General features: G+C 46.8%; 1 protein-coding gene and 1 long non-coding RNA gene across 3 annotated transcripts in view; one reads left to right on the top strand and one right to left on the bottom strand.

The window, feature by feature from the left end:
- Positions 1–1,163: 1,163 nt before the first annotated feature.
- Positions 1,164–5,315, top strand: LOC147995430 (uncharacterized). Of its 2 annotated transcripts, none has more exons than XR_015684261.1 (3): positions 1,164–1,684; positions 2,604–3,658; positions 3,949–5,315. It is a non-coding gene; the product is annotated as an uncharacterized LOC147995430 (long non-coding RNA). The 2 variants fall into 2 exon arrangements; XR_015684262.1 differs by lacking the exon at positions 1,164–1,684 and adding an exon at positions 2,051–2,136.
- A 3,357-nt stretch (positions 5,316–8,672) lies between these two features.
- Positions 8,673–17,961, bottom strand: part of C5 (complement C5) — a 98,449-nt gene continuing 89,160 nt past the window's right edge. Inside the window, 8 exon segments of the mRNA NM_053020.1 lie at positions 8,673–9,166; positions 10,119–10,257; positions 11,640–11,723; positions 15,103–15,192; positions 15,832–15,915; positions 16,968–17,073; positions 17,184–17,258; positions 17,586–17,688. Coding sequence (NP_444179.1) covers positions 9,028–9,166; positions 10,119–10,257; positions 11,640–11,723; positions 15,103–15,192; positions 15,832–15,915; positions 16,968–17,073; positions 17,184–17,258; positions 17,586–17,688 — 820 coding nt within the window. The 3' untranslated portion in view covers positions 8,673–9,027.

Below are 17,961 nucleotides of genomic sequence, written 5' to 3' on the forward strand. Positions count from 1 at the left end.
ATGTTCAGGTCAGAGGTCAACTGTTTTCCTCCCAAGCAGCCGTGTACCTTGTATTTTGAGACAAGGCTAGCTGGCCAGCTAGCTCCAGGGATCCTGCCTTCCTAGAGCTGGGATTGCAAACACACCACCGCACTCAGCCCTGTAACATGGGTGCTCGAGAGCAGGCACGGTTCCCCGTGCTTATACAGCAAGCAATTTTACCAGCAGAGCCGTCTCCCCAAGCCAATCCTGATCATTCTTTAGAACCCATCTCAGAGGTCACCTCTGTGGAGCCTTCTCTCCAGACATCAGCAAGAACTACCCTGCCTTGCCCTTCTCTCACAGCACAGGCCCGGTAGTGAGTGGAATATCCTGAGAAGCTAGCAGGTTCACCTTTGATCCTCCCCCACACACGCCACCCCCGGCAGCCATCACTGTGTGCGTGTGGTGCGTGCACTTTATATGGCTTTTATGTTCTGTTCCGATGAGGAACTAGTGACAAATGCCAAATCTACCCAGATTCCCACATGGAGGTGCCCTCTCTGAGAAACAGGGTCCTCAGCAGACAAGTCCCAGACGGTAAATCATATAAGTTTGGGAGAAGATGGAGCTAGAAAGGAGGGAAAGCCGGCTGAGCAGGGCCTGGATGGGATGATTCCAAAGGCAAAGGCCGGGGTTGGGGATTTAGCTCAGTGGTAGAGCGCTTGCCTAGGAAGCACAAGGCCCTGGGTTCGGTCCCCAGCTCTGAAAAAAAAGAACCAAAAAAAAAAAAATAGTTTCCAAAGGCAAAGGCCACGACAAGCACAGAACTGGGTTCAGGGAAAGGCTAAGGGAGCGCAGTGGGGCCCTTGCTGGTCCACGTGGCACCTGCTAAGGCTCGGCAAAGATGAAAGCTGCAGAGAGCAGCAGTGCGAGTGGGAAACGGGAGACAGAGGCCCCGCCCCTGCAGAGAGCAGCAGTGCAGTGGGAAACGGGAGGCAGAGGCCCCGCCCCTGCAGAGAGCAGAAGTGCATGTGGGAAACAGGAGACAGAGGCCCCGCCCCTGCAGAGAGCAGCAGTGCAGTGGGAAACGGGAGGCAGAGGCCCCGCCCCTGCAGAGAGCAGCAGTGGGAGTGGGAAAGAGGATGCAGAGGCCCCGCCCCTGCAGAGAGCAGCAGTGCGAGTGGGAAATGGGAGACAGAGGCCCCGCCCCTGCTCCCTGAGCAGGGACTGTCACTTCCAGCCACCAAGTCCTTTGGCTGGGGTCCATACTCAAGGTTGAACGTTGTCCCCAAAGGGAGGGGAGGTTGCTTCTCTAGAGCCAGGGACCAGAGGGCTATCCCTGGAATCCTACAGGAGGTTGTGGTCAGGCCCTGGGCAAGGGCTCACCTCCTGAAGGATCTGGCTCAGGGCTTTGTTCTGGTCCATCTGCTGCCATGACAGAATCTGCTGGAACCGCTTGTCCATTTCAGCCATGCTGCCAGAAAAACAACACAGTTACTCACTGCATATTTCCTGAGCACCTACTGTGTGCTGGGCACGTTGGAGGAGACAGAGATAACAACCACTCAGAGCTCCTGACAGGGCAGTGTGCAGAATCTTGTGGACAAGAAGGACGGCAGAGCTTCCATTTGGCAGAGTCACCGGGCCTTGGGTCCATTGTCTCCTGCACCTTGTTTACCTGCATGCCGCCATGTTTCCCGCCTTCATGATAAACCTCTGAACTGTAAGTCGGCCCCACTAACTATTTCCCTCTGTAAGAGTTGCTACGGTCATGGTGTCTCTTAACGGCAATTAAAAACCCTAACAAAGATGCCATCTCTCTAGCCCTATAAAGTTTTAAAAGCACAGAACAAAGTCTCTGTAATATCTCAGCACGAAGATGCAGTAGGCGTTAGATAATACGGTCCGTTGTGGTTGGAATGTGAAGAGTCCGCCATAGGCTCAGGTCTCCATGTATCTGTGGTTCTCAGGCAGTGCTGTTTGAGAAATTCGTGGGCTCTCTAAGAAGTAGAGTCTAACAGAAAGAAATATACGACTGGGGGCAGGCCTTGAGGTTTGGTAGCTCAGTCCCACTTCCTGCTCTCTCTCTCCACTTCTTTACTGCCCACACGGTGTGACTAGCATACTTCACACTCCTGCTTTCCCCACAGTGATGGACTGTAACCCATTGGAACGGTAAGCCAGGATACGCCTCTCCTCCCTTAAGTCGCTATAGCAATGAGCAAAGAAACTAAGAGTGTGAGACTGCTTTTGCTTTATAGTTGAAATGTTCTTCACTCCTTTTTTTTTTGCAGATTTATTCATTTATTATATATAAGTACACTGTAGCTGTCTTCAGACACACCAGAAGGGGGCATTGAATCCCATTACAGATGGTTGTGAGCCACCATGTGGTTGCTGGGATTTGAACTCAGGACCTCTGGAAGAGCAGCCAGTGTTCTTAACCACTGGGCCATTTCTCCAGCCCCCACTCTTTCTTTTTAAAAAAAGATTTATTGGGGGTTGGGGATTTAGCTCAGTGGTAGAGCGCTTGCCTAGGAAGCGCAAGGCCCTGGGTTCGGTCCCCAGCTCCGAAAAAAAAAGATTTATTTATTTATTTATTTATTTATTTATTTATTCTATGTGTATATGTGTTTTGTTAGCATGTATGTGTGCGTGCCTGTTGCCCATGGAGACTAGAAGACGGCATCCGATCTCTTGGAACTGGAGTTACAGATGGTCATGAATCACCCTGTAGGTGCTGGAATCAAACAAAGGTCCCTTGCAAGAGCAGCCAGTGCTCCTACTTGAGGAGCCATCTCTTTGATCTGCTCGGCTCTTGCAACACATCTGTAAGCTGTGCCTGCAGAGAGCCATCGCCTCTTTGCCAAGAGAAGGGAGGCACAGAGAGGAGGTGAATCCCGAAGCCAGTGATGGCCTTCGATACCTGGCTGGTACACAGCAGTATCTAATCTGTGCAGCCCTCGGGGCTAAGAATGTCACTTTCACTTTATGGGTGAGGTTCTAGAACTTTCCCAGGGTCGAAGTTCCCCACATTGTAGGCAGAAGTTACACGGCAGTAGACCTGGGTTTCCTTGGTACTGGGCTTTCGGGGACAACACTTCTGACTCATGGTTCAGTATCTCACTTCTTCTTGTCATTTCCTTCGGGTAGCACCTCCCTTCTCTGGTGCCATTTCTGTCCTGGAGCTGGTAAGGAGCAGTTCAGGCCACCAACAGCGGCGCACAGAGCCTGGCGCTGTGATTCTGACTGACTCTGCTGTGGAATCCTGGGTTCCTCGTTCTCCCTGTGAAGGGAGGAGGTGCTGATTATGTGACTTCTGGGGGAACTCTGGAATGTGACTGAATGTGAACAGTTTCTAATTTTAAGTAGAATGTTCATCAGGAAGGTTCTTTTTTTCTTTTTTCCTTTTTTAAAAAAATTAATGTCATCACCCCGTGGTATGCCAGAAAACGTATTACCGAGTCACGTGTGCACCGGTTACCTTTTTACTGCTGTGAAACCTTACCTGACAAGTCACACAAGGAAGGGAGGTAGCATGATTCATGCGTGATGGTGCGGTCCCCAACAGTGAAGGAGACACGGCAGGAGCGTGAGGCAGCTGGTCCACAGCACCGGATGAATGGATGCTTGGTTCACCTACCCCTTTATTCAGTTCAGAACCTTGTCCTATGGGACGGTCCCACCTACACTCAGGGTGAGTCTTCCCTCCTCAGTGATCCCAATAAAGGTGATCCCACTAGGCATGTCCAAAGTGGTGCAGGTGATTCCACATGTCCGTCAAGTTGACTAGCAATGCTAACCCAAACTCTGACCGTGCCTATCATTTTGTAAGTTATCTGTGCTCTCATTCAAGTCTTACCAAAAAAAAAAAAAAAAAAAAAAAAAAATCCTCCGACTTGGGAATTACTAGCTCTTCTAGTTGTCAGATGTGAGGCCTGAGACCTCAGGAGGTAAAATGTCCTTTATTCTTCTTCTGCCTCACAGGTACAAAGACGCTGGGCCATCGCCAAGGCCTACTTCCTCCTGCCCGTGCAATATTCCTGGAACGTGGTATCTGGACTGCGCTTGGTTATCCCGGGTACTGGAAGCTCAGTTCTTCCTAGAGAGTTCTGTGTTATCTTTGAACATGGCCAGAAGGACATACTTTTCCCCAGGGAGGATTTGATTGCTTCAAACCTTCTGCTTATCTTTGTGGTAGAAAGAATGGTGGGTCCAGTCAGAGGCCTCGGACTTGTGTCCTGACCCGGTGAATATTTTATTCGTTTTGTTTAATTGTGTGTGCTCGTGTGCCTGCATGGCGTTGCATATGTACACGTGAGCATCTGTGTGCGGAAACCACAAGACATGGTTTCTCACTGGCCTGAAACTCACCAACTTGCCTGGGCTGATGACTACACTTTGAGCCCTCCACAATCTACCTGTTTAGACACCATTGTGATTATAAGCATGCGCTATGTTGGCATTCCTCCTGGACTCCACCCAACCATTACCTGGCAATAGCCAGGTAGGCCTGGCTTGTTATAAAAAGGGCTGTTTAGTCCTCTCTCTCTCTCCCTAGTCCCTTTTTAACCTCTCTTCCTCCTCTCCCCATGTGTTCCTGGCTGACCTCCTCCTCCTCTTCCTCTTCATCTTTCTCTTCCTCCTCCTCTTCCTCACCCCCTCTCCTTCCTTCTCAACTCCCCCTCCAAGCTCCTAAATAAACTCTATTCTATACCTCAGTGAGGAGGCAATGCCTTAGCATGGGCCCACTGCTCATCGTACTATGCTCTGTAAAACATATTCTGGTCTTTTTATAAAACACAGTGCACTAGCTAGGCTGGTTTTAATGTGTGTTTAGAGGATCAGATTCAGGCTTTCGGGCGTGCAAGCCAAGAATATTATCAGTTCAGTCATCTCTCTAGTCCTGTAAAGGTGCAGCTCGGTTTCCCCATCAAAGTGAAAGATCATGTCACTGGAAATAGATTCTCGTCACACTCACTCTATAGAACCAGTCTCAGGTGTAGGAAAAAGTCCATAGAAACTTAACCCAGTCTTGTGTCTTTAGGGACCTTCCGATTCAGCTACTAAATAGTCAGCTCTTGAGACAGGGGTTTTCACTTCTGTGAGGCCTCTGCACGGCCTTTCAGGGGCACCTCTGAAACTGTGTGTGAGAGAGGAGAGCGGCCCTTGACGTTGGCGTTGGCCTTGGTGTCTGTAGGAGCTGGCCTGGTGTGTGAGGTCAGGCTACAGTGTTCCTTGTAATATTGTGTCACAGAATGCCAAGGCCAGACAAAAAGCATCAAGAAAAAAAAAAGAAAGAGTACCTCTGCCATCATGTTTGATCAGAGAATAAAAAAGAACATTGCCTAAACCACAAGACTACCACATTCCCCTTTTCTGGCTCATTGAGACCCAAAGGCATCCTTTTTTTTTTTTTAAATTAGAAGAGTGTCAAGATACCCACTGTAGGATTGCTCCTGTATTCAGCCTAGAGAGAAGCTCTGCTTTCTTGAATCATCCCCCACCACAGCCCAAATCCCATAAGTCTTTGCTAATGTGTCCCCATGCTGCGTTCTTCCTCAGCAAAGTCAATAGATTCTACCCAACGACAATTGTTCCCCGTTAAACTGACTGCATGGTGTGTAGCTTTAGACTCTGAACGTGGCTGGACACGTCCCAGAACCCAGGCTGACCAGTCCCTCTTTAAATTCATGTTGAGGAACTCCAGTGGACCCCTCCCACTGAGAGTGCCTTATCCACCCTCAGTCTGTTCAGTTTCTCTCTTTCTAGACAATTGCATCCCTCCCGTGCCTCAGTTGGCTTTTTCCACCCGGAGTCTCCTTGATCTGTCTGCTGGTTTCTGAGAGGTGAACTTTCTTAAGCACAATAGCTCACCGATTAGCTTCTGCTTTTCAGACTCTGCCTCCTGCTGATCGACATGGTCAAGGAGGGATATACCACTGCCCAAGGGTCAAATCCACATCCTCCCTAAGTGCTGTCCCCAGCTGGGTTTGCACTACAGAGGCCACGTGACCTGGGTTGCCTGTTTACAGAAGCTTGAGTCCAGGCCGAGGCAAAGATGATCAAGTAATATGTTTGTTCCTTCTGTTCCTCTTCCTCTTCTTCCTTTTCCTCCTCCTCCTTCTTCTTCAACATGGTCTGAGAGTCACCAAACAAGGATGGTTTGGCCAGAGAGCTCTGTTAACCCACCTGTCCCCACTTGTGGGGTTACAAGTGTATGCCCCGACTCCCAGCTCTGCACAGAGTCTGGGAATTAAGTTCTCCTGACTTTGCCATCTGCCCAACCTATGGTGAACTTCTTAAATCTCAACTATTTTATGTGTCAAGTTGGCTTTTCCTTAAGAAAAAAAAATCTAGACTTTTACTTAACACTTTTCCTAAGAGTTACTTTTGGACACATTTGCGGTAAAAGAAGATTTTAAACCAGAACTTGGATGAGCTGCTTCTGTGTTGCCCAGCGTAATGATATCATTGAGTTCTTCTATGGAAACCACTGATAGTCTGGCTAACCTCTGGAGTGACTTGCTTATGTGTCTGCCCTCTGCTTTGAAGACCCTTGTGCCTCTTCACCTCCCTAGGTCCCCACATCCTTCTCTCAGAAGCTATGGACAGCACACACCTTCAGCTCTCTGAAGCACACACCCCAGGGCTGCGTGCATGCATGCATGCATGCCTTTGGTTTTGTTTCCTGTTTCTCATCATGAGATTGTTAGGTAATTTTAGCTCTATAGAGAGAACCATCCAGGCCCCTTGTTTTTTAGTCTGTCAGAGAGATTAAACCAGTTAGGGGCAAAGCTGAGCCTAGAACTTGGATCTTCACATTCTTCAACAAGTATCTGCAGGATAGCCCACAAGCAAGAGCTTCCCGGATCCTGTCAAGTTCTTGGCATTGTGCCAGATACTCAAATTAAGGCAAAGAGAATGCTCGACCTTGCCTACTGGGAGCCATTTTGCCACTTTTCTGAAGCAGAGGAGGGGGAGAGAGAGAGAGAGAGAGAGAGAGAGAGAGAGAGAGAGAGAGAGAGAGAGAGAGAGAGAGAGGAGAGAGAGGGAGAGAGAGACAGAGAGACAGAGACAGACAGAGACAGAGACAGAGACAGAGAGACAAGGCAGGTCGGGGCCTGCTGGCAGATTCCCCTGCCTGCTGAGACATGGAATTCTAAGAGGGGCGAACCTGAAACTCAATGCTAGGGGCTGAAGATTCTATTGACCTTGGTGGAAAGAGGCCTTTGGGATGGGAAGGAATATCTTGCGCACATGTAAGCAAATTGTTTCTGTTAGCTTGTGGCTTTGTTTCCCATGATGCTGTGGGCTATGTGGAGTCTGAGAGAATTCAACCACAGTACTGACTGGACAGCCCTCCCGATTTCTAACCTTTGTGTGTCTGAGTCTTCCTTTCTGTCTTTCTTATAATCATCCTCACTCCCCACTCAGAGGACTGTTCCGGCCAGACGGGTACACTTGCCGATGTGGAGCTCATGATGGATTCAGGGAGGCACATGCTACACAATTCTATATGATTAAGTCACGGCAGGGGTGCAGGAGCCTTGGAGGAGGAGAAGGGCAGGCTGAGTCAGGATTTGGCTGAGTCTGGAGTGACTAAAGGAGGCGTGCTCAGAAGGGGCCGGGGTAGAAGAGGAGCAGCTCACACGCTATCAACAGTTCAGCTGCATTGGTGGCTTCATCTGGTGACTGTGGTCTGGTCTATCTGCCACCACACTTGGGGACAGAAGCCTAACGGCCTGGAGGTCTGTGCTGAGGAAGCAGGGCCTTCCTTCCCTCAGCGAGAAGAGGCAGGAGCCAGGAGAAAGCTGGTTTAGCTAAGCCCTTCCACTCTTGCTTGGCATCGTGGTCCTATGCTGTGCAGTGTGGGCTGGGACACCCAAAGCTCCTGGAAGTAGAAAATCCTCTGCCAATAAGGAGACGTGCTATGAAACCCCGCCAGCCTCACAGATGGGGCGGTGAAAGGCAGATTCCTTTTGTCCTTGTTACCCAGTCGGCTGACCTAGTTACACATTTCTTATGTTAATTCAGTGGAACTAGTTAGCCTATGCTTAAGAATCTCTGGTTACATTTGCTTTCATCTTTGAAAATCAAGCCGTGTGAGCAGTGGGCTGTGTGGGAGTGTGGACCCGGGATACCCTGGGGTTTTGATCTGTTTATGCCTCTCAGGGAGGCTGGGGAATTGCTTTATGTTTTGGAGCCTCCACTTTGGCAACTCTAAAATGGTGCTTATAAGCATCCTGTATTTTGTGAGACTCTCAAGCCGCTGGATGGGGATATCTATGCGAACTCCTGAGACCTAAAGTGCTACACACAATGTCACTCGAAATCTAACCCCTGTATAAGTCATTTGTATACAGCACAGACCGAGGATCCAAGAGAGAGTAGGTCTGGGCCAGAATGACAGTCTCGTGAGTCTTGGTTTCCTTTCACCGGGCTTTTGCACTGGGGTCTGCCTTCTGGTAGAGCAATTACTGGCAGGAGTAAGTTCCAGGGGAAATGGATACTGAGAGGAAGAGGCAGCTGGGAGAGCAGAAAGCTTTCCTGTCAGGGACACAAAGAAAGCAGGAGCAGGGAACAACTCCCCTGCCTGCTCAGGAGGTCAGGGCCTTCCAGGGTCCAGGGACCTCTACTGACAGCTCCCTCTCAACCCTCGGGTGTGCCTGAAGCTGAACGAGCATAAAATAACACCATTTTCAATACAGTTGAGTGCAAAGTCAAGCTTTTATGGCATTTTCTGTCCTTGGTATTTTTTTTTTCAAGCAAGACCATGTTTTCCTAAGGGGCTACAATTTCAGTGAGTCTCTTCTTCCGGCCCCAACAAACACCCCTGGCTGCTAACGTTACAGACTTGTTCCAGCTTATTGGTGCTGATGTCCAATAGCCTTGGGGGACCTGCCTTCGGCTCTCCACAAGGCTATTTTGTTTCACAAAGTAACTCTTCAACTTACGCTTTACTATAAAGAAAATGTATCCGATTCTAGGCTAAGTTTCCAAGCGATCCTGGCTCCTAGGAGCCACCAACAGGAGTACCCGGGAAGGCCACGCAGCAGAACTTCCTCAGGCATTTTCACAGCCATTTAGAAAGATGTCTTCAGCGAACTCGTCCAAATTAGCTACAAACGCTTGGCAGGATGGACACGTTGTGTCTGTGGGCCAATATTCAATCCAGGTGGAGGAATCTAGAGGGTATATATACCTAGGAAGGCAAAAATGGAAGCAGTGTTGGTGGTGGTGAGGAAGTGTTCCATACTTAATGGTAGTGTGTGTGTGTGTGTGTGTGTGTGTGTGTGTGTGTGTGTGCGCGCGCGCGCATGTGCTTTCTTGCTCATGGAAGTCAGAGGTCAACCTTGGGTGCTGTTCCTCATGCACTGTCTACATCATTGTTTTTGTTTGTTTGTTTGTTTTTTGAGACAAAGCCTCTTACTGTCCTAGAACTTTGCCAGAGGGTGAGGCAGCCTGACATGTAAACCTCAGGGATCCACCTGGCTCTCTCCAGCACTGAGATTACAAGTGTGTACCGCCAAGCCTGTTTGTTTGCTTGTTTGTTTTTAACTAATTATTTAGTATTTGTTTAATGCATGTGACTGTTTTTTTACATGTATATTTGTGTACCACACATAATGTCTGATGCCTGTGGAGCCCAGAAGAGAACATACAATCACCTGGAATTGGAGTTCCAGGCTATTGTAAGCCACCATATGGACGCTGGGAATCGAACCTGGAGCCTCTGGAAGAATAGCTTGTGCTTTCAATCACAGATCCACATGTCTGCTTTTGTGTTTGTTTTTGTTTTTTTGTCTCTTTTTGGTTTGGATGTAGGTTCTGGTCATTGAAGTCATCACACCAAGCACTTTACTGATGAAGCTGTCATCTCAGCTCGTAAGACCAGTTCTTTACAGATAATACGGTGCATGTTTAAACATCCTGCTATTTACAACTAGAACTCTTTGCATAGGAAGGACCAGGCTGGTAGTCAAAGGATGTGGACATGTATTCTCCATTCCCTATCAGTCAAGGCTTTAGGTACTGTGATGATGGCCAATAAGACTACTAATAATTTGTTGATGGAAATTAAGGCACCGATATGGACCATGAATATAGTTAAGAGTAAAGGATGGTTGAGCCAGAAATCAACGCCAGCAACTTACTTGAAACTGAAATTGTGTTTGATCTGCAGAGCCTCTTTGCCCATGATTAAATATTGCTTTCCTTTCACCAGGTTGGCGTTGGTACAGCTTATCTTTCTAATGAAGGTGATCTCAGAGTCCTTCTCAGCAGCGGCTTCCCCTAAGACACACAAGGCAGCTTATCACTGTCACAATAATGTTAGTTATGAACCCTCTTGAGCCACTCTGATCCTCAGAGAGGTGAGTATGGCTGAAGATGTTCTCTTCCTGTGGTTGACTGCGACTCTGGAGCCAGACCGTCCGGGTTGAAGCCCAGCAGTGCCTGTTCCCACTGTGTGGTTCTGGACACTGATTTATACTCCCTGGAGTAAGGCCTCAGCCCCTCCTCTGATTGCCGACTTGGTATGACTGCAGAACTACTAGGGAAGCTGAACGGGTTATACCACAGGAAAGTGCCGAGAGCAAAGCAAGAGCCACGGAGTGGCTCAAAGACCCAGGACCACGGTTCATAGGCAAGGCACTACTTATCTCTCTGTGTTAATTAATTAACCTAATTAACAAAGTGTTCGGTAGCTGGCGGTGGTCAGCTTTCTAGAAAGGCACACAGTATGAAGGGATCACAAATTTAAGGGAAGATAACTTTGGGATGCCTAAGGGACTCAGAAGTAGCCATGAGTTGATACTTCTGTCTTGAATGCAGTCTTCCACATGAAGCCTGTTGAGTTTCATGTGTGTTTAAGCCTACCTTCACTTCTCAGAGTATGGGCTAAGCCTTCTGTTCACTTCCGTTGTAGTAGCAACAGAGACTGAATCTGAGGTCTTATATAAGTCGGGAAACATTCTAGCCCTGAGCTATACCCCGGCCCCTCCCCACTTCTTTTGTATCTCTATACCTCAATCTAATCTCCTCCTCCCCCTGCCTCCCACCCCCCTCTGTCTCTCTCCAAGGACAAAGTGTTTTCTGACTTGAAATTCTTAACAGAATTTACCAAGAAGATACATGTCAATAAAAATGCATTATGATTTAGACTTACAGCCCCACCTATTGGAGAATTCATCGTCATTGAAATGAGAGGTTGATTGGAAGATATCAATAGGGCAATAAGCCTAAGTTATTTAATAAATTCACTGATTCCATTTTAAATGTGTTTGAAGGGCCAGTAAGTTGGCTCGGCAGGGAAAGGTACATGGTTCCAAGCCTGATGGCCTGAGCTCAATGCCCAGGTGCCACATGGCAGAAGGAGAAAGCCAACCCCTGCAAGTTGCCCTCTGACCCCCACATAGACCACAGATACGCGCGCATGCGCACACGAATAAATGTGATTTAAGTTTCTTAAAGCGAAATGCTGAAGTCGAAAGGTGGTTGTGGCTTTTGCTGACATACAAAAAGCATTTGCTGACATCTGTGATAAGAGAATTCAATGAGAAAAAGAGGCTTCATGAAGGTGAGACCTCTGCTCAAGTAGTCAAGTCATCTCTGCTCCCGTACAGCGCCTGGTTCGTGTGGTGCACCAAGTGTTCGAAGGAAGGAGGAGTTCTCACCTGTTTTGTAAATATCCAGAAGCGTCGCAGTGTACTTGACAAAAATGTTTTCTTCCGTGGCCGACGTGATCCTGACCTTATAAGCTGGCAAAAACAGACCAGGATGAAATGAATGCAACGGGCCGGGCTTGCCGTTGGGTGAGGAGTGAGGATGGCAGCTGTCTAGGGTGCCCTGAAGTAAGTCTCATTCATTCCAAGTATCCTCCCAAGCCCCCTCAGCCAAATCGCTAGATTAAATTAAAAAAATGATGAGGAACTCGACGGAAAGAAGTACAGAAGGAATCCAGAGTCCATTCTAAGGTCAGTGGTTGCACTGAGAAGAGTATGTAGAGAGCGATGGCGCCAACATCAGGGCCAGTTATTTAATAAATAACTTCCTGCCTTTATGTCCCTCATGGCCTTGAGCAAACACTTAATGTCCTCAATGTGATTAGGTACGCGGATCAAGGCTACTCACAGCAAAGAGAACAGCAGCCTGTCTTCAGAGGATTAGGGCTCATGATGGCGGAGCAAACGAAAGATGGCGGGGGGGGGGGGGGGGGCTGGAGGGGTGGGGGGGTCAGCAGGGAGGAGGATAGCGTGAACTTTTGAAACTAAAACTTCAAAGCCCACCCCTAGTGACACATCTCTATCCCAAACGGGTCTACCAACTGCGGATCAAATGTTCAAGTGTATGAGCCCACGGAGGCCATTCTCATTCAAGACAACAAGGACATAATTCTCTCAGGGACTGTAGGGTGATGTCATTATACAGGTGAGGGCAGGTACAGGATAGAATGAGGCCTGTCATTGAAAGAGGAGGAAGGATGGGTGGGAAAAAATTTTTAGAGAGCAGAGGAGACTGGAACAAGAGGAGGCAGCCAGGAGAACATGGAGGCAGATGTTAAGCTTCCTCTCTGCACTTTTACAGGTTGGTATGAATATTCTTTTTTTTTTTTAAAGATTTATTTATTTCATGTATATGAGTACATTGTAGCTGTTCTCAGACACACCAGAAGAGGGCATCAGATCTCATTACAGATGGTTGTGAGCCACCATGTGGTTGCTAGGAATTGAACTCAGGACCTCTGGAAGAGCAGTTAGTGCTCTTAACCCCTGAGCCCTCTCTCTAGCCCTGCTATGAATATTCTTTTTTTTTCTTTTTTTTTCTTTTTTTCGGAGCTGGGGACCGAACCCAGGGCCTTGCGGTTGCTAGGCAAGCGCTCTACCACTGAGCTAAATCCCCAACCCCTATGAATATTCTTAAGGGATGTATGTGTACAGGGCTTTGTATATCTAGGTGGGCAATTATATCTTATCGATTGGATCAGAGGTTATTGTGTGGTGTGTTCTTTCATGTGGCGATTTAATTGAATTCAAGAGAGCGTGAGGTAGCTGGAGACATGTGTATGTGTGGCATGGCGGTAACCTGTCTTGGGAACTAGAGGGGTAGAGAGATTGTTGCCAGGCTCAGAGAGTAGCCATTGGCAATGTGATATGGGACGGAGCAAAGCGGGTGAGACATTTTGCTCTGAGATGAAGATGTCTACCAGATATCTTGGGGCACCACGGTGCTGGACCTAGTACAGGATAAAAGATAGCATTATTTTACTTTTACTGCAACAAGGGACTTGAGACAGCCCACCACTGTACATGGAAACTTAGCTCTGAGCTCCAGATGATGAGAAATAAGGAGAGCCTTGGGCACAGATATTGACTGCACACATCAAAACGTCATTCAGTCGTTTTCTTTGCTTTAGAGAGAGATTTGAAGTAGTGGCCTTGTTTTCCCGCTCTACCCAAGTGCACGAACACACAGCTGAGACCTTAAGACTGTGGCCTTCTGCTCCCTCTCTATCTCTGTCTATCTCTGATTTTTTTTTAAAAAAATTATGGCAATTTTAAATTTTAGTTTTATGTTACTTAAGAATTTTAAGTTACTTTAAACTATCTGTGTGTCTGTGTTAGGGTCTAGGTAAAATATTAAGATTTAGATGTAGTGTTAGGGCCTAGGTAACTGTTACCTGTCTAGCCTGCCATTTTCCTGCTGTTACTGATATTATAAGGAAACTTTCTCATATGCTGTTTCTGTTGTTACCAGGAAATTTTCTCACAACCAAGTTGACTGCACATCCTGTCATGTTCTGTGCCCCTGGAAACCAAGCCCGATAGAAGTCGGTAGAACTCCTTTGTGTAGTTACCCACAATAAGCTTGGCTCTGAACCAACCACACAGGAGTATTGACTGCACCTGGGTGTAAACTTTTATGGTATTTGCTTTTCTAACCTTCTCCTGGGACGGACCCCAACACACACCTGCACCTATTTAGAATAGGACTTCCATATTGAGTAGGGGTCAAGTAAAGTTTAATTTCCCAAGACCTCCCTGGAAACTAACATCATACATGGCAGAAAGAGACATATACATGGGTAACTGATATCCTGGTTGACAAGTTAAGAAAGGAATATTAGAAAAATCCCATCCTGGTGGACAAGACAGGAATGTTAGCCAAGGCAAGTCTCCTGCCAATACCCCAACCAATGGGACCAGGATTAGTGTATATAGCAAAGGATATAACAAAGACATGTTCCTAAGGAAGTCTCCGTCCCTAAATTGTGATTGGTGGTATATCTTGGCATAGATATTTGCAGAATTCAGGCTTGACTCAAGGTCATGGTCCAGCTTCTGAGCCTAGACCATGGCCCTGATGGATCAGTCTTGGGGTGTGTGGTCAATAAGCCATCCTTATTTGACTGAGATTGGTGTTTGAGTGGTTCGTGTAGCAATTCTCAGACCCCAACAGTTTATGCATATGTATGCAGGTGCTTATAGAGGCCAGAGGCTGGATATTGGGAGATGGAATCACAGGCAGTTGTGAGCTGCCCAACGTGGGTGCTGGGAACTAAATTCAGTAGGGGCTATCTCTTGTGTACTGTGTAGAAACATCACCTGTCAGTAAAAATCCGATGGCCTATTAGCAAAAGGCAGGAAGTAGAAGGTGGGAGTTCCAGTAGAGAGACTGGAACTCTGGGAGATGGTCGAAGGTAGGAGATTCATCCCAGACTCTGAGGAAATTGGACTAATGAAATGGAGGATAGGTAGCTAGCCATGTGGAAGACATAGAATAGTTTAAACAGGTTATAGAAGTCACCAGCTAGTCAGAGAACGAGCCAAAGCTTGTTGTCTAGGCATTTATTCATAAATAAATAAGCCTCCAAATTGTTATTTGGAAACTAGGGTGTGTGTGGAAAACCAGAGCTTATAAAACTCGGCTCCTATGGAAAAGCTTTACACATGCCTAACCATTGAGCTAACCCAACTTCTGTGGTGTTTCAAAAGCTTTCTTGGAATAAGCGTAGTACCTCTATTCAAACAAGGGACCAGAGGAAAGTGATATTCACACAGTATCACCAGTGTGCAGTGTCTCATCTCTCTAATTGAACATGTGCTGATAACACTTCATGCTTAAAACATCTGCACTCACCATATGCAATCTCTGGTTTACATGCTGTTTCTTTCCTGGTGTCTGCAGAGATGGCCAGGTCCAGTTCCGCCTGCAGTTGCCCACAATCAGCTGGATGGTGTGGAGAAGGGTGAGAGCTAGGTTAGTCTACTGAAGCAGGCGTTCTCTGTGGGAGTGAACAGTCTCTAATGCGTCCTGAGACAAACATCATATTCTGAAGACCTGTCCATTTTCTTCTCTTCGATGAAAGGAAGCATTGTAAAATGAAAGTTAAACCGGCTGACCAAAGTCTTGAACACAGACTTATTATTACACGGTTATTTGTTCCACAGTCACTCTTCAGAAATGCACATCCTTCCTTTGAAGGAAGGGAGTGGGGACTAACTTTCCATTTTCAGAGTCTAATGAAACATAAAATGATTTGCCGCAAATGAAAGAGAGCAGAAAAGACCTGGTGGCCAAGCCCAGTACCTCTGTTCTCTTTGGCTATTGTCCTTTGCTTAAAAAAAAAAAAAGTAGGCGAAAATAAAAAAGGAAAGCACATTGTGTCCCTTGGACACCCAACAACCATCTGGGTGGCCTTTCTCTGTTCTTAAACAGTGTCCCACCCAGGCGGTTGGTAGCTGTAAGGGGATTGTTACTTTTCAGTCAGTTGCAATTCTGTATCTACTTCAGAGAAAGGATTGTTTGGCTAAACAACTTCCCAAGATGACCTTCAGACAGGCAAAGGCAGACTGAACAGGTGCTTACCTTCAACGCATTTGCATGCCGCTCCTTCACAGACTCTCTGAAGGTTGGTGTCAGAAGTGCTGTAAATCATGGTACACTGCTTATCTGTGAGAATGGAGATATGATTACACGAAGTGGTTGGGCTGAAACACAGTGTTTATTAGCCATTGAGTCTCTTACAAGGGACCTCAGCGATGGTTTATCTCAGTCTCTTAAAAGGGCTCCAGGCCCTAGGAGGTTAAACTATGAATTAGCTATCCTGAAGAAGACACCCCACACTTTGTTATTTTGGCTCTGTGCTCAGAGTTTTACTCTTCAATAGTCACTTCTTAGAGTGAAAGCATTTTGTGCTCCAAAGAATGAATAGAAAGTAAATTATATTACTCCAGGGTCTTTAAACACACACACACACACACACACACACACACACACACAAAACACACGAGGGAGAGATGATATATACATGTCTGTCTGTCTGTCTGTCTATCTATCTATCTATCTACCTATCTATCTATCTATCTATCTATCTATCTATCTCTAGCTATCTATGCTGTGTTCTATGTGAGGATAAAACTAAGGTCAGCATTTGTTACACTTCAGGATTTTCTAACAAACAGAACTGCCCCGAGTGGGTTAAAAAGCTGTGTGTGATCTCTCACCTCCTCAGGAGCTGAACTGACTTTACATGTACCTGCTGCTATGCTATATACCAGGGGCATGAACATGAACATATGTCAGGGACTGGTGGGAATGGCATAAAACCCAGGTAATTTCAGTGCAAGGTGGCAACTGTTGATTTGTGCCAACTGAGAATACAGAAAGGGCAGGGGTCTTTCTGGGAGGATGAAAAAAAAATTGGAGCAGTAATTGGGCTTCTCTAGAGAGGAGAGATTCAAGGGACACAGGCAGTGACTACGTGACCTGAAGAGGAACCCGAGGCAAAGCATTTTAACATTGAGCAAAAAAGGGAAGAAGCTGAAATGCGAACTGATTGGGTTGACTACAAAGCCGTTTGAATGCAACACTTCAAAATGAGTGTACTGGTTGGATTTTCCAAATTATGCGCTAAGAAGCGCAGGCCTCCTTGCATTTCTAAGTTACAGGAAGACGGCAGCAAGGTCTTCTGGGAAACTGTGGAGTAGATCAGAGCCAGTTACCTGGTCTGTGATACTCGTACACCGTGAACGTAGCAGGATTCAGAAACCCAACTTGGAAAAGTTCAAATATCCGGAACCGAACACAAAGGAAATCTCTGGAGGGAATCTGTTTGACAAAGTCAAGGTTTTAAGGCAGGCGTGGGGAAGAGGTATTCCTGATGCTTCAGCCTGTGAAGATGCGGTGGTCAGGCGCAGGTGCAGGGAGGTGGAGCTTACCGAATTCAATTGCAGAATAACATGACTGTCTTTGATCTGGTAATCAGTTAGGAGTTGATCTACTCCTTCCACAAGCTAAGAAAGAAAGGGGAGAGGAGTTTGAAGGTACTTTCCTTATCTTTGTGTTTAATTCCATTTCCCTGTTGATGGACTATTAAGCCGCACCGTAGCCCACCACTCTGAGCGGAAGGATGATTCCTTTCCGGACTGAACACATCACTGCGCATGCTCCTGCTTCATTGTCATACGTCAAATCACAGTTACACATTTGTTTTAGAAAGAATATTTTGAGTGATTGCATGAGAGTGAGATATTGAAGTAAAAGAATAAAAGTTTGCCCATAAAGTGACATAGGAAAGAAAGCCAAGCATTCACAACATCTCGAAGAGAGAGAACACTTGCAGCTCGTAAATCTTCTTGGTTTGCTCCGATTCCGGTCGGCAGCAGTATATCCATTACTGCATGGGAGGACCCAGATGCTGACTCCTCCTTGCTGGGCTTGTAGCTAAAATAAATCAGAGATTGAAGGATGGGTTAGATAAGTGATAAATTCTTAAAAAAAAAAAAAGGCCCCGTTATTTAGCAGCCTTTATGCTTTACGGGTCTCTCTGTAGCCATTGGCTGTCCTGCAGCTACCTATATAGACCAGGCTAGCCTCAAAGTCACCGAGATCTACCTGCCTCTGTCTCTCCAAGTGCTGAGATTAAAGGTGTGCACCACTACACTCTTTATCAACTTTTAAAATTTACATTTGGTTCTATGTATTAAGGTAGATGGG

Source organism: Rattus norvegicus, chromosome 3 (assembly GCF_021556685.1).
Source record: "Rattus norvegicus strain SHRSP/BbbUtx chromosome 3, alternate assembly SHRSP_T2T, whole genome shotgun sequence".
NCBI lineage: Eukaryota > Metazoa > Chordata > Mammalia > Rodentia > Muridae > Rattus > Rattus norvegicus.